This window comes from Ptychodera flava, chromosome 19 (genome assembly GCF_041260155.1).
Source record: "Ptychodera flava strain L36383 chromosome 19, AS_Pfla_20210202, whole genome shotgun sequence".
Taxonomy (NCBI): Eukaryota; Metazoa; Hemichordata; class Enteropneusta; family Ptychoderidae; genus Ptychodera; species Ptychodera flava.
Genome location: NC_091946.1, coordinates 9,901,853 through 9,927,761, shown reverse-complemented (window position 1 = coordinate 9,927,761; position 25,909 = coordinate 9,901,853). Strand labels below are relative to the sequence as shown.

The window sequence follows — 25,909 nt, the reverse complement described above, 5'->3', positions numbered from 1 at the left end:
CATATATCAGCTCAGGCCATGAAGATGACGTGGTCGCATCGCGCGCGCCCGATGACCTTGAACTTATCACAGAGTATGGTACGACCAGAATATATTGCATGACAGGCTGGGGAGGCAGGGCCTAGGGTAGGGCTTCATCGACGAAGCAACTGCATGTGTTGAGCTCTGCTTGGCTTCAGGATCAGATTCGTGTCGATTCTTCTGACGGGCTTGCTGATCGGTTATAGTTGAATAATGCATGACAGCAACTTGAAAGGTATTAAAATTACACGATTTGTTTCTTGGCCAAGGGATAGTGCGTACAACGGTAATATTGGAGCCCCAACGTCGTTTTCCATGGAAAAAAAGGAAGTTTGCTAATTTTCCATACAACAGGTTAACGCGATAACGTTAATAAAGAAGTTGAAAATTGTTCACATCTAAAAAACGGTCGCTCATAATATGCTCAGTTTTCTGACAGCACAAACCAGGTCAGTCGCTCGGAATTTCCTCGGTCGACCTCTTGGTGTATGAGTCCATGCTATCGTCTGGAATATGTCGATTTTTTTTGTATACGTTAATCACGTTTAGCTCCATGAGCACGACTTCCCGACTGAACAAATCACAATGGTTGGATAAGGTCCAGTACCCCATGCGACTGCGCAAGCTGTCGCTGAAAGTCTTACAACACCGAAACCGGCCAAACTTAGCATCGTTTTAACAACTCCTTCGTTGTCTTTAAACCGTTGAATGGTGCGAAGCCACGTACTTGAAATGGTGCCAAATTTCACAAAAAAATAACCACAGTATATCTTCTAGCTCAGTTCAGATTGGCAATATAAATGATAAATAAGTCCTTGTAATAAAGCAGTCTTTGCAGGTTTCTTCGACCTTTTGCGAGTTTGTCGTAAAGACACAATACATACGTAGGCATATACATCCCCCGATTACTTAAGCTATAAAGGATGCACATAAAACTGAATGGACTGTGATCGCGAGGTTGAGGATATCAAAACCTTTTTCAAAGTCGAAGACCCGACTTATTTTCAAAGGATGAAGAGCTTCCACACTCTTCTTCATTCCTCAGTCATTGTTTTTCGTCAAAAGTAGTAGGACTGAAACAGTGTTAACAATTTCATTACCATAAACTCGGAGTTTTTGTGAATTATGTCGTCACCATCCTCTTCAAAGACATTTCTAAAGGTCCATCCCCAAATATGCTTATAGATGATAATATTTACATCTGCAGTTTCTGTAACTCTTTTTAACGTGGCCTCAAGCTCACCTTTTTATCTTTTCGAAAACCAAGACAGTTTTACTAGAAACACAATATCAACAGAAAACAGGAAAAATATATTATTCTAAACTGTCTGTTGATGACGGACGTGCATATCTATGCGTGCCTATAAAGGCACCGTGTTCTGGTCGTGTCGAATTGTCGCCTTGTGCATTCTCAAGTAAGTTAATGCATGGGTGTTTGTACCCATCAAGCCAAAAAGTAAGAAAATGATCAATTATCTTTAAAAACCACCAGATTAGATTGATATTTGGCCTAATTATTGAAATTATTAAATTCTTTAAAAAAATGTCTGCCTAAATCTTGACGAGTTGAGTCACGTGACCAAATCTGATATTTTCCCGCCAAAATTTACGTCTTTATTAATTTTAATATTCCAACCGTAACCCGTTAAATTTTTTTGATTTTCTCTGCACTTTTGGAAACAACATCTATCATATTCTTTCAAAAATACATGGCACTCATGAAACTCTATCTATACTTCTTTCTGACATTCAAAACATTCATGTAAAACGTCAAAAATATTGTATTTGTTGATTTTTGTGAAGAAATGTTATTCAAAATTCAATAATTTTGCATCTGCCAGTAGTTTTAACACAAGTTTCTATCCCATTTTACATTAATTGGTAATAATATTTTAAATATTTTGATGTTTAGCGGTTGGAATGTTCAGTTATTTGCAATATACAATTTTGGCGGGAAAAGAAGAGATTTTGGTCACGTGACCCGACTTAGGTAATATATTATGATAAATTTCAACTTAATCAAATGCGAAACATATTTTTGGCAATTTTCACAATTTTCTGACCAGGTCTGATTAAAAAGTATGTTTAAACTGATTTTACATGTAAGTAAGCCTATGCCCATGCATTAACATACCTGAGTATTTGCATACAGGTGTCAGGCTAAAACCGATGTTAGGAACATGCTTTCTGTTGTCTGTGATGATGACAAATAGATTATGGCGATCATCTTTTAATGAGGCTCAAAATAGGACAATGTATTAAAGAAAATTAACTTTTCAAAAATATAATATCTAATGGACAGCTGTGCATAAAAAGTAAATTTTGCCTGGAAGTCAAATAAAAGCACGATTAAGGGAATTAAAATAAAATTATTAACTCAAATTACTATTATATCAGTCGCTACGCGATGGCCTGGGACCCGGAGATTGCCACAGACTGTAGGCCGCACAATGTCATCACTGTGCTGTGACAGCTGCTGATGCGCCACCAACGACCAATTTACTGGAACGTGACCGGTTCGGCGTGACCCATGTCATGTGACCCATGTCATTATGAATCAGCTGATGGAATGGCTTCCTTGGTGCTAGCTGTGCCCAAAGGTAATGTAAACGCCAAAATGATATATGAACCCAGCTACTCTATTACTTGTTCTGATCTGACCATACAAAGATGATTTCGTGTCATGTTCCATCTTGTAGAGTATGTCGTTATCTCATTTGATTCACTGCACAACTTGCTCTGTGTGCTATGTAGTGGGATTTACCGTCATCAGTGCGGTTTGTTGATAGCCGTAGGCGGCGTTGGCCCTACTCCCATCCCTCGGTTCCATTCTGTCCCCCATCTCCCAACAAATCGTGGATGTGATAGAGCTTCAGATTGCTACAAAGTATACTTTTAGGCCAGTCTTGCGTACAGGCCTTTGCTAGTATGCGTTCCTGACATCAATACAAGGCCCCTAGTACAACTTTCTATCGTGAATTTGCACACATACACTACGGAAACCTCTCCTTGCTCTTCAATCAGTTTACAGACCTACACCTACGTGCAATCAGTGCAAAATGCAACAGAATGATGCAATTCGTGGCTGGTACGATGTAATTTAGCAAGTGTTAGCCTGTTTTGTTAATCAAAAACACACTGACCCCCCTCTATTGAGTATTTCAAAAACATGGTGACCCCAATCACCAAAGTCAAAAACAGGGTGACACCTCAATGAATCCACCCCCAGGCTGAAGAAAGTGATCGGTCCCTTAGCTCTGTTTACGTTTTCAACAGTTTGCTGCAGCGTGGATGCACTGTCTAGAGGGACGGTTGTGGAGGTAATCTTTTTTTAACCTCCATGACTGCAGTAGGTGGACCGGTGGTGGTAGACTGTGATTAATGAAAGCTGTGTAACTGTAAAATGATAGATTGTGGCGGACATAGTAGAAATATGATCACCAAGGCTGTCTAACCAACTGCATATCCGCCTTTCTGAATTTCCTACAAAGTGTTCTGCAATCAGTCAGCTGTGAAATATTGAATTTAAATCAAGGCCAGAACTTGTGCAGCACAGGTTTTGAACACACGTCCACAGTCCATGCATTTTCTGATTCATCCTTTGTATTTTATAAATCCACCTGTACCTGGCTATTTTGAAAAAAGTAATATTGTAAAGTACCGGTAATTGTAAAATAGTGCAGCAATGTTTAAAAACCTGTGCCAAGGTTGCATCCCTATTGAAATTGTGTTTAGACTTACTTGTAGTTCAGACAGGTATTTCGATAGAGACTAGCATTGAGAGAGAGAGAGAGAGAGAGAGAGAGAGAGAGAGAGAGAGAGAGAGAGAGAGAGAGAGAGAGATGGATGTATAAAACAACACTTCTCTCCCCTAGTATCTCCAAGAAAATGAAAACAAACAAGTCAGAATTTTTCAAAATTTTAATAATTAGTTTATATGTTTGCAAGTCAGGAAGCATTTGGTTTATTTCATGTGATAAACAGTCCAGTGGTTATGTTGAGAGTGCTGGGCTATATTATTGGCTACTCTACCATTCTACTGGTAGGGATGCAGCATTGCCAATAGCCGAGCACTCCTGACATTCACATATGGGGCTATGTATTTCACTCCAGAGATGCAAATCTTGCATCATCAGGATTTAAAATGTTTATCTTCTTGGAAATTGAATGACAACATCAGCACCATTTCTGTATTTATGTTGTTAGTTTGTATTGACATAGACTGTCTGTAGCATCAGTGGGGCTCTCTACACCTTTCAAACTGATTTCAGTGGGATGCAAAACAAATTACTTCAGTGTATACTCTTGGCCTTGACTGTTGACAGCTACTTTTGCTGTTTTAAATTTAAATTTTGCTTTACAGCAGTGCGACATTTAGGGCTATTACAAGGCACAACCTTCAGATCTCAGGTTTTCATAACAGCATTCAATTCAAACTCTCTCTATGGCACTCACTACATCTACATTGTAAAATAAGGCACACCAGGGACTTGATACAGTCTATCAGCTTTGCTGTACTTTATAAAGCTCTCTTTCTATGGGTACAAAGATATTAATGGAAACATTTGGGCAGAATTGTAATTTTTGCTACATTCATAAATCTATGTTAGCGATAGGCTGATTTATTCACTTTTGTATAATGCACTTATTTCTCACTCCAATTATGATTTCTGAAAAAAATCAACGAAATTCCTCATGAAAAAAGTGCAACTTTCTACGGAAGCAAAAATGCATAGATCTGGTAATGTTTTATCTACGGATAGAGTATGATTTAAATGTGAATGGTTTAATTTGCATAACCAAAATATGTTACTGCAAGTCACGATAGTATGACAACAGACAATAATTAAAGTGTAATAAACAAACATCCCTGGTCTTTCACTCTACGTATATTTCTTGAGTGATGTGCAAGTTATAACATTTATTTTAACTGACAATATTAAAAATTGTTGGGAAAAAATACTCCACAAGGTGGTTTCAATTGTTTAATTAACAACTCATGGTGAAAGTATTGATGTTTATTGTGTTAAAATTTTTTTAAAGTTCCAGGAGAACCATGCAGCCTATGAGGGAAGTTCTTGTACGGAATTTGGGACGGATTAAATTCAGCGATGCTGTGAAAGTACAACAACAAGAAGTGCGCAAGCACAAGGACTTTCTGGCCCAGAAATCTAAAACTGAGTCAACTGAGAAACCCATGAACACTTTGTTAATCTGTGAGCACACTCCAGTTTACACCATCGGAATACGAACGAAAGGATACACAGAAAAGGACGAAGAAAGTTTGAAGACATTAGGTGCTGATTTTCAGCGGACAGACCGAGGTGGTTTGATCACATTCCATGGACCAGGTCAGCTGGTTGCTTATCCGATACTAAACTTGGCAGATTTTAAGAAGAGTGTCAGGTGGTATGTGTGTCAATTGGAAAAGTGTGTGATCAGGACATGCAATGCCTATGGCATTGAGGCACAGACCATGCCGGACACCGGAGTCTGGGTTCACAAAAAGAAAATTGCCGCTATAGGTGAGCATTCCGAATGTAAGGGGCCGTGGATAATTAAATCATGTACACTGTATACGCAACTAATTGCATTCCACCTCAACCCCCTCCTCCTTCCTCTAAATGAAAGTTTTGAAGTGCGAAAATCATACCAAGCCTCATTCTGTATCAGCATACCTGCACTCGGTAATTACTGGTACGTTGCTATAAAATCACGCATACACTTCCACCTCTCCCTCTAAAATCAATCTTTGTTCAGCACCAACTCAACAATAACACAACCATGAATTGAAACAGTATGTCCGAAATGACTGTGTCGTTATTTATACATGCACTGAACCACATATATGTCAAAAGAGTGCTGGTGTAGCGCCGGTGCCACACTGGCCTGGTACACCCAAAAAAATATAGTGGTATTTTGCGATGCATAAAATGTACAGAGAGATGTTGCTATATACAAACATGTAGTGTGATTTTGTGCATGGCAGTCAAAATACAGCCAACCCCTCTCCCTAAACACAAAAATTGGGTTTAGTGTGCATGTATTTTAATTATCCATGGTCCCTAAGGTTGATTTTATTCATTGGTCTCTCCTACTGTTCTTAACTATTAGGGCAACACAACAGTTGTGTTGCCTAAGTTGTACTATAATTGTTATGTTTTTACATTTGTAGCTCCAATGATGCATTTTCTAGGTTTTTTGTCCTCTTTATGCTTTTTTCTTCTACCCTGAAAATCATGTCAAAATGGGTAGTGTGTAGTGTACAACTTGCCAACATCACCTGTATATATGTAAAGCCCAATGTTATTGCTACAACTGGACTAGAATTCTACATAATACCATGAGTTGGTATGGCTGATACTTTATATTTCAAGACACGTCAAGAGACAAATAAGAAAACGTACTTATTTTACAGAACCAAGATAACAAATATTAGTTAAAGTTGCAGGTTGTTGTCCCTCCTTTAAGTTCTTTGGCCTCTCTGGAAGTTTACACCAGCAATACTAATACCAATGCATGCACCATGTGTTCGTCCAGTTTACCAGTACATATATCATGTCTGTATTCCAAATAAAACTGCTGTTGTTCACACTTCACAGCATTCATTTTTATTGGGTGAAGTACACTGACTCACAAAGCAGGCTGAAGTCATCAGCCCTTTAAATATGACAGTCAGTGAATAAAAACATGACTAAGAGAGCCTTCCTGATATGAGACACTGTCGTTTTAGTAATAAGACCAAGCATCACATGGTAACATAAGGATCAAATTCTTCAGCTCTACACCCCTGTCTTTCAGTGAGTTACAGTGATTAAGAAGTCACTCTATGAAGTCAACATGAAATGATAAAGAGACTTACAACAGTCATCAGTATAAAAAGAAACACTCAGTGGGTGTCCCTGGTTTACAGAAAACAAAGAACTGAATTCATGAGAAAGAAGTGATGCCCTGATGCTGGGAGTTATTTTTCAACAGCGCCCTCAACGACGGCAATGTAATGTCGCCCTAGTTTATGCTATATCATTTCCCTTCATTATTTATAGTAAGTAGATAGGACATCAGAACTGTCACGTAGTGTAAGTATGATTTATCACTGATGACGCCATGGGCATAGAGATAAGAGATAACTGATGGACCGAATTCTGTTATTCATTGCGGGCGGTGAAAGTTTGCTGTTGAGGGACACGTCACTCTGATCAGCATCTGGCCATCCACAAGTATTATCTTGTTGTCTCTGGTTACGCCTGGATACATAGGAAACAGGATTAAGATGCTTTAACAAATTCAATCCGGAGATATCAAAATACAACTTCTAATGAACTGTATGACTCATTCTGTTAAATCAGCGAGTGGTTTCTCACATGTGGAAAATCTCTCTTAAATGACAATACTGAAGGGGTAACTATTTTTAGGTTGAGATAGTTGTTGGATCCTTTTAACCCTTTGCACCCTGACCCCCCTGGTACCCTATGACATCATGCAGACAGAGCCAGGTTCAAAGGGTTACTCAAATATTTTAAATTTTGAAAAAGAGTATTGAAAAGTAAAGCAAATCAAGTAGTCCAAGGAGAAAAGTCGCCTAAGTCTTTGCCCAGATCAGTGAATCTGCCATTCTACTGATCTTACAAACAGGTATGATAAAGATTATATGTGGGATCAGTAAACTCAACAGTAGAACTAGCAAACTAAGACTGAAGACAAGCAAACTAGACTAGCAAACTAGACAAGCAAACTAGACTGTAGGACTGGCAAACTAGACTGCAGGACTACACTGGACAGCAGGACTAGTAAACGCAACTTGAATTGGTCTTGGGATAACTATTTGATTTTCTCATCTCTGTACAGCATTAACTAAACGAGATCTGCACAAGAAAAAGTCAGAGTTGTTGTGAATAATAAACAACAATGTTTAAATATTTAATGTTTTCAGTTGTTTAAATTACATGATAAAAGAGAATTTAAAACAAGGTATTTTTTATTCTTTATTCAGGTATTCACTGCAGCCGCTACATCACGTCCCATGGCCTGGCATTGAACTGCAACACTGACCTGACGTGGTTCGACCACATCGTACCATGTGGCATCAAGGACAAAGGAGTCACATCTCTCACCAATGAACTTGACAGAGAAATCAATATCAATGATGCTTTAGGGAAATTTATAGAGGCTTTTGAAGCGCAGTTTGATTGCAAGGTTAAGAAAAAAGATGATTGTATAGAGGGATGATGATATGAGGAAAATATGTGATGAAAATATTATTATCTCAACATTTACAACTTGAGGTAATCAGTTACAAGAAATATTTAAGCAATAAAGCACACCCAGCAATGGTATACCACAAGATTTTGACCAGTTCATGACATATATGCACGAGCGATAGTGAGTGCATATATGAAGTGAATTCGTCAAAATCCAGTGGTATACTGTCGCTGAGTGTGATCTCGTGCTATTATATCATAACAGTATATTGAAATTCTGACATGAAACGTCAAAAAAGGACTTATGCTCTTGCCGAGAGTTCGCGCGTGTGCCAGCCATGGTATATTGTGAATATACCATGGTTCTTTTCGCGTCTCGACCAATCAGATTGCTGTATTTGCACCATCAATAAACTGGTATGACATAATATGTAATATCAAAGCATATGTTCAGGAATTCTGCCAATCAGAAGCATTATTATGTAACTTAGTAGTCTGGCTAGCAAACAACCTTCTTTACTTCATCCTCAGAATCACTCAGGGTTTTTACTTCATGTCTGTGTGTTTGAAATAGCTGACTAAGAATAATTTCGGTTGAGGGATTATGCCAAAGAGAGGGAAAAAATTGAAAGTGGACTGTCCAGTATTATGTAAATATGAAAGGGTTGCTATCTGAGGTCCCTCTGCAAATAGAGAGAAAGAAAACTACTGTTTAGTCGTTGAGGGCGCACTGGAAAGATTTAAATTGTTCTCTCCTTCAGGGAAGTTCTAGACTTGGTTCAAGTCTGTGATTTGTGAATGTTTGAGTGAAGTGAACGCAATGATTTGTATTTTGCTTTCATGTGAAACGCGCGTGTGAGTGGAGTGGACGCGATGAGTCGGGTGAACGCTATACAGGGAGTTTCACCCGGAATCCGGCAAAAACTCACTCACTATACTGCGCAGACTCAAAGGTAACGCATTCAATCGCTCAGAAAACCTGCACTACAAATTCCGAATAGATTTGTACGAAATAGGGGAGACACAAGAGAAACTATTATAAATGATTTTAGTTTTTAAAAATTCACCGACTTGAACGAAGTCTAGGGAAGTTCTGAAAACTCGGGAAGACCAAGGAACGTTAAGTCTCACAGTGTCAGTAATCATTTTCAGGAAATATTTGTGATAATCGAATTGGAAAATCAAGTAAAACTGTTTGAGATATTTTGGAATGAACACTGATGACATAAGAAAATTGAAAGAGTTGTGAAAACAGTCACTTCTGATGGATTCATTGTATGTTAAGCAATAGTACAAGAACATTAAAGCCATTATTGAAGTACAATCAACTTGTGTCTCTTTGCCATCATTGTAAATTCTTGTATGGTTCTCTATGAAACAGAGCACAAATTTTCTGATACAGTGTGATCCAAATTCATCATACGAAACAATTTAATTGCTGTAGTTCATTCTGTAGATATCAATTATTGGTGATTTCCTTGTGACTTACAATGCAGCCCACTTAAGGTAGAATGCACCTCAGAGACAGATATTTGGACTCTCAAATTCTTACAGTTCTTTTCTGATCTACCACTCATGGGGCTCATTTGACGCTCTTGGAAATAGAAACATTTTCACCATCTTAGTTTTTCGAAAATCGAAAATTTAATTTCCCCCAAAGAGTTAACCCAAGGATAGCGCCGGATGGTGGCCATTTTGAATTTCAAATATTGATAAATGTTAGGTTGTGCAGTGACCCTTGATTTTTATGATTGATTCCTTACAAGAATGGTTGAAGGATTCGCTGAGCAACAGTTTAACCTTTTGAGTGCTGTAATTTTTCCCACCAAAATTTAAGTGTAACAATTTACCAATTTTGATGAATTTACTGTATTTTTTTTATAGTTTTGGACCAAATGGCCGTGACTTTCATTGGCTACAGTTTTTGATCAAAAGTTTGGGAAAAATCTGAAAAAAAATTGTCTAGAATTGAAAAAAGTTGTTGGTGTTACATTCTATAAAGGCAACAAAAATTGACTTTGGCTCTCAAAGGGTTTGAGGTGCATACTTTCGCAATTAGGACTTTTCATTTGACACACAAATGACCACAATTTGTATCAAAAGGGCAAGTAATCAAGTAAATAAGAACACTACACTCTGTCTTGAACAAAATTTTTCATTTCTATTCAGCTTTAACCACTGTATAAGTTACATCCACAAGGCAAACTAATGAAGACAAAAATTAACCATAATGCTTTTCTTTCTCTGCACAAACTCCAGTAACAAAGAACCTTAATCAAACAATCTGTGTATTGGAAAATTGTCCATCAGGCCAACTTTAGAATTAACTGAAAATGCAACAAAAAGTGTATTTGTCAGAAGTGTTACAAACACAATTGGTCACGCTAAGGAAAAGCTGCATAAAGATAGTGCAAAATAATATCTTGGTGACCTTGGGTATCTTGTAAGGTCGTCCCTCGTTACATTAAGGAATATCAATGTTGGAAGGTAACAGGGTTTAATTAGTGTCACTGGATCAAAGCTGATCATCTCAAATAAAAGGCTGCATTCAATCTGTTCATGTACACACTTTCTTTGCCATGTTTAGTGTGTATGAGTACTACATTCTAATCAGTAAGCAATACAGCAGACCATAGACCCTTCTCTAGGGTCTATAAGCTGACTAATTCTCTAGTATGAAATGCAAAGGACTTGTCCTGGTATCAAAATAATTCTACCAATGTTGTGGAAAGCATTTTTGTGCTCAGTTGAGCAATATTTTCATCTCTTTGTTTTAACCATTGCCCAGGGGCATCACAACTGTCATCTCTTTTCCTTTTTGCAAGTCAGGGCAAAAACTGACCTGGACATCTTTTCAATCGTCTGAGTAAAAGATATCGAACCCCTCATGGATCTTATTCTGTTTGATCAGAGTCTATTACATGTCACATGCACAGGCCCTACTAACAAATAAATGTGTGCAAAACAATCTTGCTGCATTTTTGCTCACACACAAATGATTCCACATGTTTCACTTTCTGTTACCATGCAGGATAGCTTGCTTCTTTCTTGCTATTAAACTTCTTGACTGGACAGATTTAATAAAGATTGAATTCATGACTAGAAACATGCGGCCCATGATAATAATGTTAAATACAGCCCTGCACAACCCCACAGTAACACAGTATAATCCCAGTTGTAATACTCACATAACAACTTGAAATAAGCCCTGTATACCCTTAGTTATCATACACAGCTTGGTGCAACCCCCGCTGTAGTATGGTGTGGTGTAACCCCATGGTGATATAGCCCAGCAAAAACCTCTCTTGTAAAACCTCATTTGTAACAGTGCCCAACATGCCACCATTTAAAATACAAGCTGGTATAACCATAGTTGTAAAAATCCCTGCAGCACCAGCCTAGCCCTGGTTGTAACACTGCCCTCGGTTGTAATACATCCTGGCAAGATTTGATGTAACCAAACATAAATCCAGCTGTAACCAAGCCCAGCACCACACTTTTTGTCATATACAGCCCATGATAACCCTAATTGTAATTCTGTCCTGAGTTGTAACTCAAGTTGTAGTAAAGCCTTACATAATCCAAGCTGTAACACAATCCCAGCACCATTTTTTTTGTCATACAGCCCTAAAGTAGTTGTATTACTTAAACCATCACCACAGTTGTAATAGAGTCTGGCATGACTTCCATAATAATAAAGTTGTGCAGAGCTCCAATATTGTAATATGGCCAGGCAATGTTCTTGTTGTATAATTCCACTTTGCAAAAGCCAGTTATTATACAGCCTTTTTACTTGTTGCGAAAAGAAATCTCAATGGTTTCCTATGGGACAGTGACCCCTGAAATGCAGCAATCTTGGGGCAACTGGGGGAAATACTGTCAATGTTTGTCAGCTAAATAGCCCCTGCAAGGTTTGTACATGTGACAAATCTCTCAGCCCTTTTAATATCTCTAAGTAATATCAATTTGATATTTGCAGTACCTTTCGTACATTTGAATCATTTTATGACAAATTTTCAATATTTTTTGTTTCTCTTTGCTATTAATGGAACACAATTTTTCATACAGACTGAACACTGGATAACAAATATATCTTTAGCTTTAAAAATATTTTTTGTGATGCTGGTGAAAACACGGAGGCACTATAACACATTCTGTTGAGATCATTAGTTGGCTTGGGGTGGTTATTTGTCATCATCCACTCCAAATCCCCTTAAACACATGTCAGTTGAAAATCAGTTGAAGAAATTATCCAACATACAGCAATATAATTCCAAAAATATGATCAAGAAATTCGCACATGATGATTGTTAATATCAAAGGAATTATACAGTGAATTATCCAAAAGAAAACAATTATGTTTTTAACAATATTTCAGAGATATTACAATGGGTTCTCAGATTTTTAATGATACAGACATCAAGTACACGACTTATAAGATGATTTGGGACACCAAAATAGCTATTTTTTCTTTTTCTGTACAAAGTATCCTACATGGTCATTGTACATCTATCGGTCTTCAGATGATCTTCAACTTCTCCATGGAAAAGCCTATCAGCAAATTATATCTCTCTCAACTGGTCACTGATGATCTATATCTCGTTGTCAGTGGTTTCTGGTGACAGGGCTTTCTGAAGAAATTGCGTCAGAGCCCCCTGAGTACTTCTGGTCGATAGCAGCAGAACCACACTAATGAACCAGGGTGATAGATCTGCAGTAACAGTAAATGTGATCTGACGTCCGGTATGATGTCACCCTTTGGAAATAACACATAGCAAGTCAATTGACAAAAATAAAACTTTTAAATATATTCTGTTGAATCCACTTTGAATTCAAGTCAACAGGAAAGTATTTAGTATTCCATCAGAGCGCTTGCCAGCTTGAACCCGCCTTATTCAAAGCTGCATAAATTCTCCACGAGTCACGGATGCTCTGGTGGTTTATATCATACACAGAAAATTGCACAAGCTAAGTCGACACCACCTAGGAAATTTGCAGACACCAGTTGTTGTGGCACAAATGTGGAGTGTCCTTATGGTGACCGTTTGTCGTTTTCTCCGTTCACTACGACAGGTGAAATGACTGCTGTCCTTCCATTGCCGCAATTTCCAGCTTTTTCCGCATTATGTCCTTGCTGGAATACTCTGGTAGTTTCAGGTAGTTCACACAAGTCATCACTGATGGTAGGAAATTGTCCGGGTTTTCTGACGATTCAAATGTCTTTCTCACAATTGTTAGGGGTGGACTTAAAGCTCGGTAACCTTCAAACAGAGAAAGAAAAGATATATGCAGGTTTGTCAGTACCAAACCAGAAATTTATACGAAGGCTACAATATTTTTATATATTGAATGTATATTTATATAAAAACTAGTCACTTTGTACCTGCAATGTACAATGTATCTATATTGCATGTGATGAAATCCACACATATATATCAAATATCAAAGTTATCAAATACAACTGATCAAAGCATGTACATAACACAAAAAAAGTCAATTTCTCTTATGTGATTTCTCAATTTGTAAAATCAGCTTCCAAAAAACAATTAGAGCCATGTAACTTGTAACCATTAATTTTAATCTTAAAACTTTGAAATTATGGGATGACTTCTCAAAATGCGTGAAGAATCTTTGATTAAAAACTTTTGTCATCATGAGGAGAACATGGAGCTGACTTACCTCCAACAGGAAGCCTTGGACTGCCTGTCACAAACTGTAGGAACTGCCTTTGTTGATCTGCCGTGTATGAAGTCAGGATCTCAAACAAGTATTTTACAACACGGCTGGAAGAAAAGGACAGGAAAGACGTGCAGAGTGAGAAGAATATCACTGACATTGATAATGCATTAGATTTCATAACGAATATTAAATTTGTTTACAAAGTACACTATAAAAGATGTAACTGTGAGACTTGTAATAAACATACTTCACAGGCTTTGCCAATTGACAAATAGGCTACAAATATGAATTATTTGATGTTTACATTTGTCAACAATTTGTTGACAATGCTGTCAGCAAATTTGCATTTATGACTAAAAGTGTATAATAACATAACAGGAAACATCTGAAGGTTGAAATGGGACAGACAGTGCAAATTGATTGCGAAATACAACCACCATGTTGGCTGTAGAGACCGTACATGATCATCTTTTCTATTTTCACTACTGCATTGAAAGAACACCTTTGAGATTGCTGTCCAAATTCAATATTTTTATTTGCTCCAGCTGTCCTGGATATTATTTCTGTAACGGACTTGTAAATTGGTTTCAAAGGTAGAAGTTTATCTCGTACTAGAGAATAACGCTACAAATCCTCATAGAAACTGCCATTGTTGTCCCTTACCTGTCATGGTTGTAACCATGGTCTGGTCGGCAACATTCCATAAGAGTCTTCATATCCCATGGTTCACTGCGGTTACCACACAACAGCTGATCCATCTATTTTGAGATGCAAATGGAAATATTTTGTTCATTACTGAACCCCTAATCATTGGAATAGCCCTGGTAATCTTACTTGAGTAATGAACACAACGATGTAAACAGCTAAACAAGCTTTCTTTGAATATGTCATCTCCTTAAACGGTACAGAAAATACATTTTTGATGATTTGGTCATCGTGAATTCATAAAGTATTGGGCAAAACATATACCAGAAGTTTTGCAGCTCCATCAAGATGCCCATCATGGTTAAATTGCAAACCACAATCCCTATAACACGTGATACAGACATGCTGGCAAGTTTGAGATTTTAAACATACACAGACAGCTGTAAAAGACAGCGACTAAAGGTAATTAATTATGACCACTTTTCAAAGCTAGTACAGTTGAGGGTTTGGATAGCAACATGGCTGTCTGAAAAAGCTAGGGAGACCCTCTGGATGAAAACATCATAATTGATATGATATCATGTCATATCATATTATTTCAAAACATTTATTACATCAAATACCACACCATAATCCTGTTCCTTATCAATACTCACCTCTTCAGCATAAAAACACTTGAGACTTGAGATTGGAAACACAGACTCAAACCCTTCTCGGAATGCCTCACACTGTCTTGATGCACCCTCAACCAAAGTCCAGTTAACAATAGCCTGCAACGACATCAACACAGTAAATGAGAAACAGACACCTTTCATTTTATCGAAGGGACAGATAACCAACTTCACAGACAAATCCTGGCATTGTTAATTCAAAGTGGTATCAATGGGAACCACAACCATAAAGATAAGGTCTTTTTGAGCACTTGCAAGCATGTATTACAAATATCACCCAAAGCTTAAACAACAACAACAATGAACTTTATTTTTCTCTAAAATTGACAACAGCCACGATTTGGTTACATCAGTACACAGTAGCATATCAGTGTGTGATGACACATCAGATTTATAACATGAAGAAGAGAAATATGAACAGTCTTCCCACACTTGGAATACAACATATTTTGAGGTAGCTTGTGCTACTGTAATCCAGAAAGTGGAGAATGAAGCATAATTAAAAAAGTTGTTCTTTTAATCTTTCTTTTCTACTTGTCATTCATGACAGCAAAATACATCAAGAAAGTTTTATAGAAGTAGTTTGAAGGATAGAAGTAGACTCTGTCTAAACAGCTTCCTCAGGACCATTGTACTTCATAGCTAACAAGTAAAGAACATAGTGAAACAATTTATCACACACTGGAAGACATTACCTCCAAGTACTCTTCAAGATTGTGTATTGTGACTGGCACATCTTTGCCGCCCTTCTTGAGTTCCACATCTGGATGGCCCGGCAAGACAAAGTCTAGTCCCAAATCCTCCACAGTACAGCCATCCATTGTCAGGCTGTCCAGAGCTAACTGGAGGCTGGCCGGAGTCTGTAACGACAGAGTATAATTAGTGAGTGCATCAACAACTATCAAGTTTGTATGTCATCAACATTACAAGATTGATGAAACATTTGCAGAATGAAGACAAAATACTTCCACATTGCTTTGACCTGCCTTGCTACAGTAAATTTATAAACTTTACGATAAATGAAAGGTCTGTTTCAAAAATTGGGGTATTTCATAACATTAGCGATGTACATGCATGATTTGTCAAAGCTATGATCTGGTGTGCACAGTTTTCTGTAATATATTTTACTTTACAGATCTTTCTAATATAGATAGGTTTGAGAGTACTATAGATGTTTATGAAATAGATATACTGAATGAATCACTGTTCAGAAAGATGAAGCCATACTGAGAGTATGATTCTAGATATAGCTGAAACATACCATTTCCATATATTCATAGTGTGACCTTCTGTTTAAATGCCTATATATTGAAACACAATATCATGGATGCATGAACTTACATGTGATTGGTCTTGTTCAAGCCTTTTCTTCTGTCTTAGAATATCCTGTAACTGGTTATATGAATTTGCAATGACAGGGTCTACGTATTGTAAATCCAAGGCACTGAGGGTGGACTCTTCACCTATCATCCACTTGTAGAAAGGCAGGCTCCATGGAATGTCAACCTGTGGGTAACAATGTCACAAATTGAACACACTGCCAACAATTGTCACTACAATGCATTACAACTGAAATAGATTGACTGGCGATGGGGAATGTCAATGTGTGGGCAAGATATTGCCAACTGAACATAGCCAATACCACCAATTGTCACTAAAATGTATTACAACTGCTACAATGCATTACAACTGAAACAGATCGACTGGTAACATGGAATGTCAACATGTAGGCAACTGAACACAGCCAGTACAAACAATTGCCACTGAAATTCAGTATGACTGAAACTAATCCAACAGGTTACATGGTAAGCCAACCTATGCATGAGATGTTGCCAGACTGAACAGTGTACATGACCAAGTAACAGCACTGAAACCACATTGTATTTGCCTGACAGATATAAACTGGTACTATTGATTAGTGATAAAACATTAAATTTATTTCAAATATCCTGAGTTTGAATTTCAGAAATAAGTGACTATACCATTTCACGTTCAAAGGTTTCATAAAGTCTAAATATTTGAAGGTATATTTTGGATAAAGTAATCAATGTTTTCTCCAACATTAGTAGGATAATTAATTTGATGACTCATACACAAACAGTAAACTATGACTGTACTGATAAATGGTTCTACTCTGGCATAAAAAGGACACATGTTCTTCAGACTCTGTATGCCAAAAGATTATGTGATGATGGAACAAACAAACCCACATGTTCAAATGCGTACGGAAATACACATATTTCTATGCCCGTTTGTGCATGTGGCTTTGCTTGTACTGTCGGCTTTCAAATTCCTGGTTTAACCTATTCACAAAAGTTCACTTACCATTCTAGAGTCCATGAGAGCTTTGGCAACAAATTTTCCGATAAATTTAAACTTGTTCTTGACTTTTGCAATGGTACCCGGTTTACAATTTTTAGCCAATGGTGAAACAAACAGGCCAGTTTGTGAGTGGATATAAAGTACTCCCTCCTGGTTGCCTAGGTAGAAAATATGATGAAAACAGATGTTATGTGATCTAACATAAATTAGGAAGTTACATTCTATAGAGATAGAAATGGTGCTTGTATGTCATATGGTTGTATCTTATGAGAGAAATTGAGTCAAAAAAATCACTTATATCTATATCTATCATGGTGATTATTCTGGCATGCAACCACTTTTACATGAAAACTCCCTGTGCATTGAACTGACAGAAAATTTCATTACATTGAGATGTATGAATCTTCTTAGGAAAACTTCCGATTACATAAATAAAGTATGCTTTTTTAACAGTCAGTGCTTATTTGTGGAGGAAAATGAAAGAGTTTAAATGGGTAGCCAGAAATACACACGATCTGTATGAGCAAATATTCTAAGATGTGAAGTTCTGAATGACAAAAGTGTTCTTTGTCAACATTATCAATTAGTTTAATGACATTTCTGCTCTAGATTTGACAAGAGGAAAGCTATAAGAAGAGGACTTAACTACCTTTAGGGTCAGGCAGAGGGACGGCTTCACCTCTCCAGATGTCTAAGTCTGCTCTCTGGATCTCCTGTGACACTAAGGCATAGAATTCAAGAGTTGGACCGAGACCTGTTCCAACCTGAAACACCAAACAATGATACACCTGTTTGTTTTACACTGCAAATCTCCAGGTACAACTTGTGCACATGAATTTTGCTCACCTAAATTCAAATAGATAGGTATCATTCATAGTTCCAAGCTTACCTCATTTTCATATTGTATTTCTAAGATGGCCTTAGAGCTGGCAAGTTCTTCCATAACAGTCTCTGCTTGTTTCAAGATATCATCTCTTGACACTGTACGCTGTAACATGAACAAGGAACACAGTTACAGTTGAAGTGTGTTTTTGTCAATTTCAATACATCGTACATTAAACCCCAGGTCGAAAAGGCCTGGGATCAAGTTAAACTACGGTGTTGAAATTACAATCGTTACATAAATATGTTGCTAGATTTTTGGATTAAGTCCGCACCAGGTTTAAAGTTATTACGGTTCTTGTATGCACTGAAATTCATCCGATTATAGTGCATATATTGCACAAAAGGCACTGCATAGACGTCCATAGAACTGGGTATTTTAACAAACATACCGACCAAGAATAGGAAACTGTAAATGACCCAAGAATGAAAATAACAGAACAATTGAAAGTGTCTTTCTCTGTAGTGTTCAGTTGAAAACTGACCTTTCTTCTGTCCAGTCTTGGAGCTACCCGTTCTGTATTGTCTGAGGAGTTCAAATCTGGATTGTTGTCCTGTAATCTCTGCATAGCACGGTCTCTATCAAAGGCAGTGACATAGAACAGCAGCTGACGTGCGTCAAAAGGTAAAAGGAATGGACTGCAAAGCAAGGATAATAACAGAAGTTAGAATGGAGAGGAATTTGAAATTCAATTTGTGAATTTAAAGCAATAGACTGAAAAAACCACAAGAGATTACATGTAACACAGGTCAGTATGGACATAAAACTGAATGGTATCTTATCAGAAGTAACTAGAAAGATACAGTGCTCATTATGTTGTGTTTGGTATACAAAAATTTTACTGGTAGTTCAAGTCTTTGCAACTTAAAATTTTGACATATGGAGAAAATGAGCAAGGGAGTGCTGTTACAACCATACCAGACCCACCTAAAGCCTTGTCAGAGTTTTTTTTGCACCAATACTAACTGACTTACCAGTGTTTTGCTATATCCCCTAACCAGGATGGCAGATTGCCAGTCATAATGACTAGTGGATCCTGAAGTTGCCTGTTGGCCTTGGCTGTAAGCTTACTATTTGTAAATTCATGGGTAGATAATATATTATGCGGCTGGGCACCCTGCAAAGGAACAAAGTCAAACATTCATAGTACCTAAGTTTTTTATCAGATGATACAAGCTTTCCAACACTAGCACACTGCAATATTAGATCTCCAAAGTAAATGAGATCATTTCTGAAACTTTATCCCCATAATTTTCACAATAGAGGAGTGCTTGATTAACAACTTGTTACTGTAAAGCATTGACTGTTCAACTTGTTTATTTATTACTCATACACCAGGAAGTCTGATTACTGCTTAATTTTGACACACAGTTTGTACCTCAATGAATATAATGCATATCTATCTACATGTCATACACTACAAGACGCAGCAATCTTGCATCTTGACAGTAGGTACCGATGACATTGTACGACAGAACTTTGATACGGAATGAGTATTTATGTTACAACAAATTCCACTAAAGTCAAAGGACTGCATATCAATGTGACGGAAATCAAAACTCTATTTTCCAAGACTGAAAATACTAACAATAAACAAGATGTGTATGACTGAGTACAGCTCTGTGTTCGAATGATGGAAAATTTTCTTCAAGTAATGACTGTGGAAAAAATTCTACTGCGGAGGTGACTGGAAATGGGACACCTAATTAGCAATTACCCAGCTGTATTGCTGGCCATATAGTGAACTCACTTGGTAATTAGCGAGCGACTTTGTTAACTTGTTTAGCGATATCGTTTTACATTTCGGTCAGCTGCAGACACTTTTACATTTCGGTCAGCTGCAGACACTTTGTGCATATAGGGGTATGTTGCCATAAAGCTTATCTGGGTTTGAGTAAGTCAGTAAAGGGGTGGCTGCTTGTTGCTTCATAAATATCATGCAACTGAATTACATAGATTTGAATGACTCTCCAGATTGTACGTTGTGAACATGGCAATGTGGGGGTAACTTATAATATTTTATGATGGTTGTGCTACTGTTCTGCTGCAGACAGAATATTCAAATGGCGACTGAGTTCACTGTCAAGAAACTTTCTTAAAATGACAGAGAAATGACAAGAATTATAATGGTGACAATTGGTATAATTTAAGAATTGGGAAGGATAGGTTTACCTCGTAAAAACAGTGCCAATTTCTATTTATTCCATGTAGCACCCTAAGTAGCGTAATGACACACAGAGATGGATCCTTTGTTTCAAATGTGGAAGGCAAACTAGCCTGCAGATACTCATCTAAGGCTTGCAATGGCGACACTTTGGAAGAATCTGAAAAAAAAGGGACAACTACCATGTTATAGGGCTTCATGCATGGATTGACAAAAATATTTTTATCACCATGACATGTGTGTAAAATGTCCCAAGAATGTCCTATGTGACAAAGCAGTTTTTCAGATTTTTTCTTGTATTTTGTTTGATTTGAAAAGTTGTTATACTTCTTGAAACATGTTGAAATTCTGGTCAAATGCACACAACCACTACTCATCTTGCAGCAAGATAAGATTAAACATTCAGTAACACATTTTATAGTCTCTACCAAAAAATCAAGTTCAGGGTACAACTCTCACCATACGTAGCTGATATACACTGTTACATAAAGTTTTGGAACTCATTCAAGATTTTCTGATGGATCTGGATTGGCGTACCCTTCATATAGATATGGATTAATTTAATAAAATCCCACACTCCAATAGACTGAGATGGAATATCTCACTTGAGTTAGGAATTTCTGTCTCACACAAGCCAGACAGAAATTCCCTAACTCATGTGAGACATTCCATTTCAGTCAATAGGGGTGTTGGATTATTTTTCTCACGTTTCTAACTGAAGTTATCGTTTTATTGTAGAAAACACCATTATCATCAATAACTGTCTCTGATTTATATCATTCCACTTTGAAAAACATAGTCCACATCCACTCACATGTAATGCTATACGAAACGTTATTCAGAAACAATGATGAAAACTGTACATAAGCTATTTGCAGAATGGCACTTTACAGTGAAAATAATGATGAGGCCAACCATATTTGTTACAAATCTCAACGAATAATCAGAAGTCTGGCAAAAGTTATGGGTTGAATAAGAATGTCAACAGTTTTTTTAATAGAGCCAAAAAGCAGGCAATGTTAGCACTTCCATATGTTATCTCTAAGGAAAACTCACCAGTACAAATTTCCTCTGTTTTCTTGGATTTTTGTGAACTCTTCGTCAGTGATGTATCTTTTGTCTTCTTAGCCTTATCAGAAGAGACAACGCCATCTGAGCTTGGGACACCATCTTTTTTGTCATCCTCTGGAACAGGTCTGTACCTGAAAACAATAGGAAGTTTAACACAGATTTTGAGTTGTGCCAAGGCATCAAGTATTCGTATTCTTTTGAAATCATATCCCACAAGATTTAACATCCCAAACAGCAAGATTTTCACTTGTGTAGTTCCAAACGTCATAACAGCATTGTGAGTTTTCACTTTGTAAATTGCTGACACATTACAGGGCTTCAATTTGCATCAAGTTGTTGACTGACACGGTCTTGATGGTAGACTGATGTGACTTACCATATTGTATGCGTTTTCTTCCATATGCTGGCTCTTCCCAGAGGGTTATTCTCATCGTCTGTATCTCTATCCTCCTCTGTCTGGATGCCATACTGTTTGATGGCCTGGTACACTGTCCAGTTGTAAGGCAAGATTCTGTCTCCTATCAAGAATTGCAGACGATGTCTGATGTTCAGCCCCGTCCCTGAAAATGCTGCAGCTAGGCTCTCATCGATGTCATCATCAGAGCCATCGTCATCACTGTTGTCATCATCATCATCCTGTGAATTGATCCACAGTACTTTATCGTAAATATGATCAAAATCGTCATCACTGTCACTGTCACTGTTGTCGTCATCATCATCCTGCAAATAAATGACTACACTGTAATGCATGAGATTATAATCTCAACACCGGGAATCTTTCTTCATTTTCATAACAGCAGTCATCTATCATCAGAACGATGACATAGATGACACAGATCACACATTCCTTTCCCAACGTCAAAAACCTCATGTATACTGCATAGGAGGACTAAATTCTTGTCTCGCTGTTCAACCCAACACTGCTTTGCTTTTCTATTCTTTGAAGTTCCACGATAAAAACCAAAGCTACTCACAGATATGAGGTTTACGTTGAAATGTTTCTGATCTATTTCTGGCATTACAAAGTTGGACATGTCAGGTCAGTAATTTCTTTCCACTACATCACATTCAATACTAAAATGTCCCATTTTGCACTCAAAATAAACCATATAACCTTACATTTTAATGAGAGCTACATTAGAAAGTGTTTTCACAAAAGAAGATTTAGTTTATACAGACTTCTCATTACTTGTCTTCAAATTGCATCTCTAAAGCTATAGAACAGTGCTACATCTGAAGCAAACATTTTGATTTGTGCTACTTTATTATAAACATGATCAAAAATCATCATCAATTTCACAGTCACTATCAAACATGTTTCATGTCTAATTCCTAGGACCAACAAACAGACTGATTAACAATTAGGATACTGAAGTTGCCTCAGTACTCACATGACTCTGTCTGACTCTTCCATATCCACGGATGACAAGATACCTTTCAATTGCTTGCACCAAGGCCAGTGGGTCTATCTTCACAGGTCCACCTTTCCATTGACGTAAATTGGTACACTCAGGGTGTCTTTGTAACTGACACTGCAGGGAAATATTACTGTGTTATGTAAAAGGCACTTCATAACAAGTCACTTGTCTTTTGCTTGTTAGGGCATAACCCATTACAATGTCATTAACATGTACACATGTGTTGGTCAAATCATGTTATTGAACAACAGAGTTGACAACTGTTTTGTTCAGTGAACAAGCACAAAGAGATGTACTGACATGAACGTTTATTGTAATGGCTATTTTCTACATATTCATTTCTAGTTTTGGTTGTAACAAGGTGGGTCGTAAAAAAGATCTGTATTGTCCATGTTTGCCCATGCCTACAGCGTTGATCGCGATTTCAGGTTTGTTACTAAATATAGCTGCACGCGCGCGACTTTCGGACAACGCTGCCTGAAATTCGGACAAATTTTGTTGTTGCATGCACGGCTGTTGTTGCAGCTTGTAGTCTGAGCCATAAATTCATACTAATAAGTGTGACTTTTAGTTGCCATTGTAACACTAGCAGGTTTTATTCTCGTCGTTTATGCGGAAAATGCGGACAAATATTTATTTATGTATATTAATGAGAGAAAAACATGACGTCATTTGCGATCAGCGCTATTGATGGAAGGAGTGTAACCCTTCCCATCATACAGGACAACACTCATCGTTGAAAAAAGGTTGGGCCACACCACGGTCATTAAAAGGTTATATATCAATTTCGCTGCCAGACATTGGTACATCATAATTATCGTCAATACGGCAGAGGGACCAACACCTTTGGAATTACAGTGAATGGGTTTAAGTCTATTCTGTAATACTGTCACTAACCTTCAGCTGATGTGTATTGAAGAATCTCATTGCTTGTGAGCCCCTAGTACCAGGGGTGCCGCCACCACCTGGAAGGTCATGAACCTTAACAGGGAACTGTTCCAGGTGACTGACACATCCTTGCAGTTTCTGCACAAGTTGTTGGAATGGTGGAGGTGTAGTAAGGTCAAGTGACTTGAACGTGGCGGTGTTATCTGGGGCCTGAAATTAAAAAGCAGTGAACATGTATTTTGATGATGGTTTCTTACATGTTCTAAATAAACTATGCAACCCAAATGTGAAAGTCCTCTTCTGGGAGAATTTCAAACCCATCCCTTCTTAGAATGGGAATACCTTCCGGATTAAGATGCAATTTCTCTGATCTAACGGCAATAGTGTAAGACAAGAACAACTACACACAGCTGTGGTAAAGTATTTAGTGATAAGATTTATGAGCAACAGTCGTCAGGATGACTGTAACTTGTTGAGTCTTTCAGGTGATTGAAGTGCTTGGTTTCTGTAATGCGGTCACAATGCAAGTACCTTCAGCTACATGAAACTAGTACTTGTAGCTTTTAAATTGCAGTACAACATTCTAAAAGCAGGAGTGATTTCAGAGGCGGCAAAAGTGAAATATCAGTACTTGAAAACAATTCAGAAGCAAGGAGTAGGATGTCAAATCAACATTCAACCACCTATTTTACCTTTCAAAAGAGACACAGATAGATTGCTGATGACAGAAAACACATGAAAAGATTTTTTTGTCATGAAGACCAAACGAGAGAGGAAGCTGCAATTTCACTAATACTTCCTCAACAATAATTCCTTTCTTGCGTTAATTAATTTCACTTTAACTGAGAAAGAATGGCATAAGTAAGTATCGGCAAAAAATGGTTTTCCATGGTACTGTTAAAATCTTCAAACAAGGAGAGACTTGTCTGTATACCCATTGGTGTTCAATACCATGTGACGTAGTTGATGATTGCCCAGTATTGACTTTTCACACTGTTTTCCAATGCAGCAATTTTAAAGCAAAAATCAGAGCTTGTCCCCAGGGATATTTTCCTAATCAGGATGTTAAAGTTAGTATCAAGTAATGAAGCAAATCCAATTTTTCTTACCGGACAATTAAGAAAGACATGAAGGAACCTCTTGAGTCTGACATCTCTGGACATGACATTGGAGTCATTCTGTTTGGTCAGATACTCCAACAACTTTTTAATCATTCCACTGTGCAAAAGTTCAAATGGTGAGACATCAGACTCTGCCATGATGGTACTGATTTCTTGTAAAGCTTCGATACCATGGTCCTCCTGTTGACAAATAGACCATTGCTGATTGGTGAAAAGCACTATTGGTCAGACTTAAAAGTCATGTACTTGATTTTAATGAACATAATAATACCAGATTTGTCAACATATTCATGGCAATAGCTATCTGAAAACTTGTGAAACAGACAGTATTGGTATCATTTACATAGTGATCCCATAGAACTATTTGTAAGAATATTTTGATAATTTATTCAGCCTGTTTAAATATGTGACAAGTTTTCACAACATGAATATCAATTCATTCTCTTGGTATTTCTTAAGATTTTACGATCTGTGGTACAAATTGTATTGGCATTTCAGAGATAGAAAAATTACCATTTAGGAGATGGACCACTATGCAACAACAAAGAATATGCAATTGCTGCAATTGAGGCACTTTTTTCATGAGTGATAAATGTTAGAATGAGTAATCTTTTGTGGAATTGCCATGTTCTTTACGGAGGAACTGCATGCATTGTCAATAAGGAATAGTTGTACGGTTTGCATAAGAACAACATACTGCTTTCCATTTACTCACATCAAGGGCTAGTTTCTCAGTTGCAGAGCAAAGACGATGTAAAATATTCAATGCTGGGTGGCTGTCGCCTCTTTGTTCTGCACCAAAATACTGCGCCACAAAGTTCTTAG

General features: G+C 37.5%; 2 protein-coding genes across 7 annotated transcripts in view; one reads left to right on the top strand and one right to left on the bottom strand.

Moving 5' to 3' along the window:
- The first annotated feature begins 2,533 nt into the window (after nt 1–2,533).
- Nucleotides 2,534–8,408, top strand: LOC139118515 (octanoyl-[acyl-carrier-protein]:protein N-octanoyltransferase LIPT2, mitochondrial-like). Its single transcript, XM_070681845.1, has 3 exons — nt 2,534–2,621; nt 5,065–5,546; nt 8,015–8,408. Exons 2-3 carry the CDS (start codon nt 5,078–5,080, stop codon nt 8,248–8,250), a joined length of 705 nt encoding a protein of 234 aa, XP_070537946.1. The 5' UTR covers nt 2,534–2,621; nt 5,065–5,077; the 3' UTR covers nt 8,251–8,408.
- A 1,955-nt stretch (nt 8,409–10,363) lies between these two features.
- The window catches only part of LOC139118513 (E3 ubiquitin-protein ligase TRIP12-like), a 55,795-nt gene continuing 40,249 nt past the window's right edge, over nt 10,364–25,909 (bottom strand). For 3 of the 6 annotated variants that reach the window (XM_070681839.1, XM_070681838.1, XM_070681840.1), the window contains exons 25-42: nt 25,800–25,909; nt 25,073–25,264; nt 23,973–24,173; nt 23,049–23,189; nt 22,034–22,377; nt 21,643–21,788; nt 20,595–20,746; nt 19,397–19,539; nt 18,907–19,060; nt 18,429–18,527; nt 18,189–18,303; nt 17,543–17,697; nt 16,559–16,723; nt 15,913–16,077; nt 15,203–15,316; nt 14,565–14,659; nt 13,902–14,005; nt 10,364–13,483 (exon numbers count right to left, since the gene is read on the bottom strand). In XM_070681839.1, the coding sequence (XP_070537940.1) occupies nt 13,287–13,483; nt 13,902–14,005; nt 14,565–14,659; nt 15,203–15,316; nt 15,913–16,077; nt 16,559–16,723; nt 17,543–17,697; nt 18,189–18,303; nt 18,429–18,527; nt 18,907–19,060; nt 19,397–19,539; nt 20,595–20,746; nt 21,643–21,788; nt 22,034–22,377; nt 23,049–23,189; nt 23,973–24,173; nt 25,073–25,264; nt 25,800–25,909 (2,792 nt within the window). In that variant the 3' untranslated portion in view covers nt 10,364–13,286. The remainder of the gene's footprint in view (nt 13,484–13,901; nt 14,006–14,564; nt 14,660–15,202; nt 15,317–15,912; nt 16,078–16,558; nt 16,724–17,542; nt 17,698–18,188; nt 18,304–18,428; nt 18,528–18,906; nt 19,061–19,396; nt 19,540–20,594; nt 20,747–21,642; nt 21,789–22,033; nt 22,378–23,048; nt 23,190–23,972; nt 24,174–25,072; nt 25,265–25,799) is intronic. The other 3 variants (XM_070681843.1, XM_070681841.1, XM_070681842.1) reach the window with 1 other exon arrangement.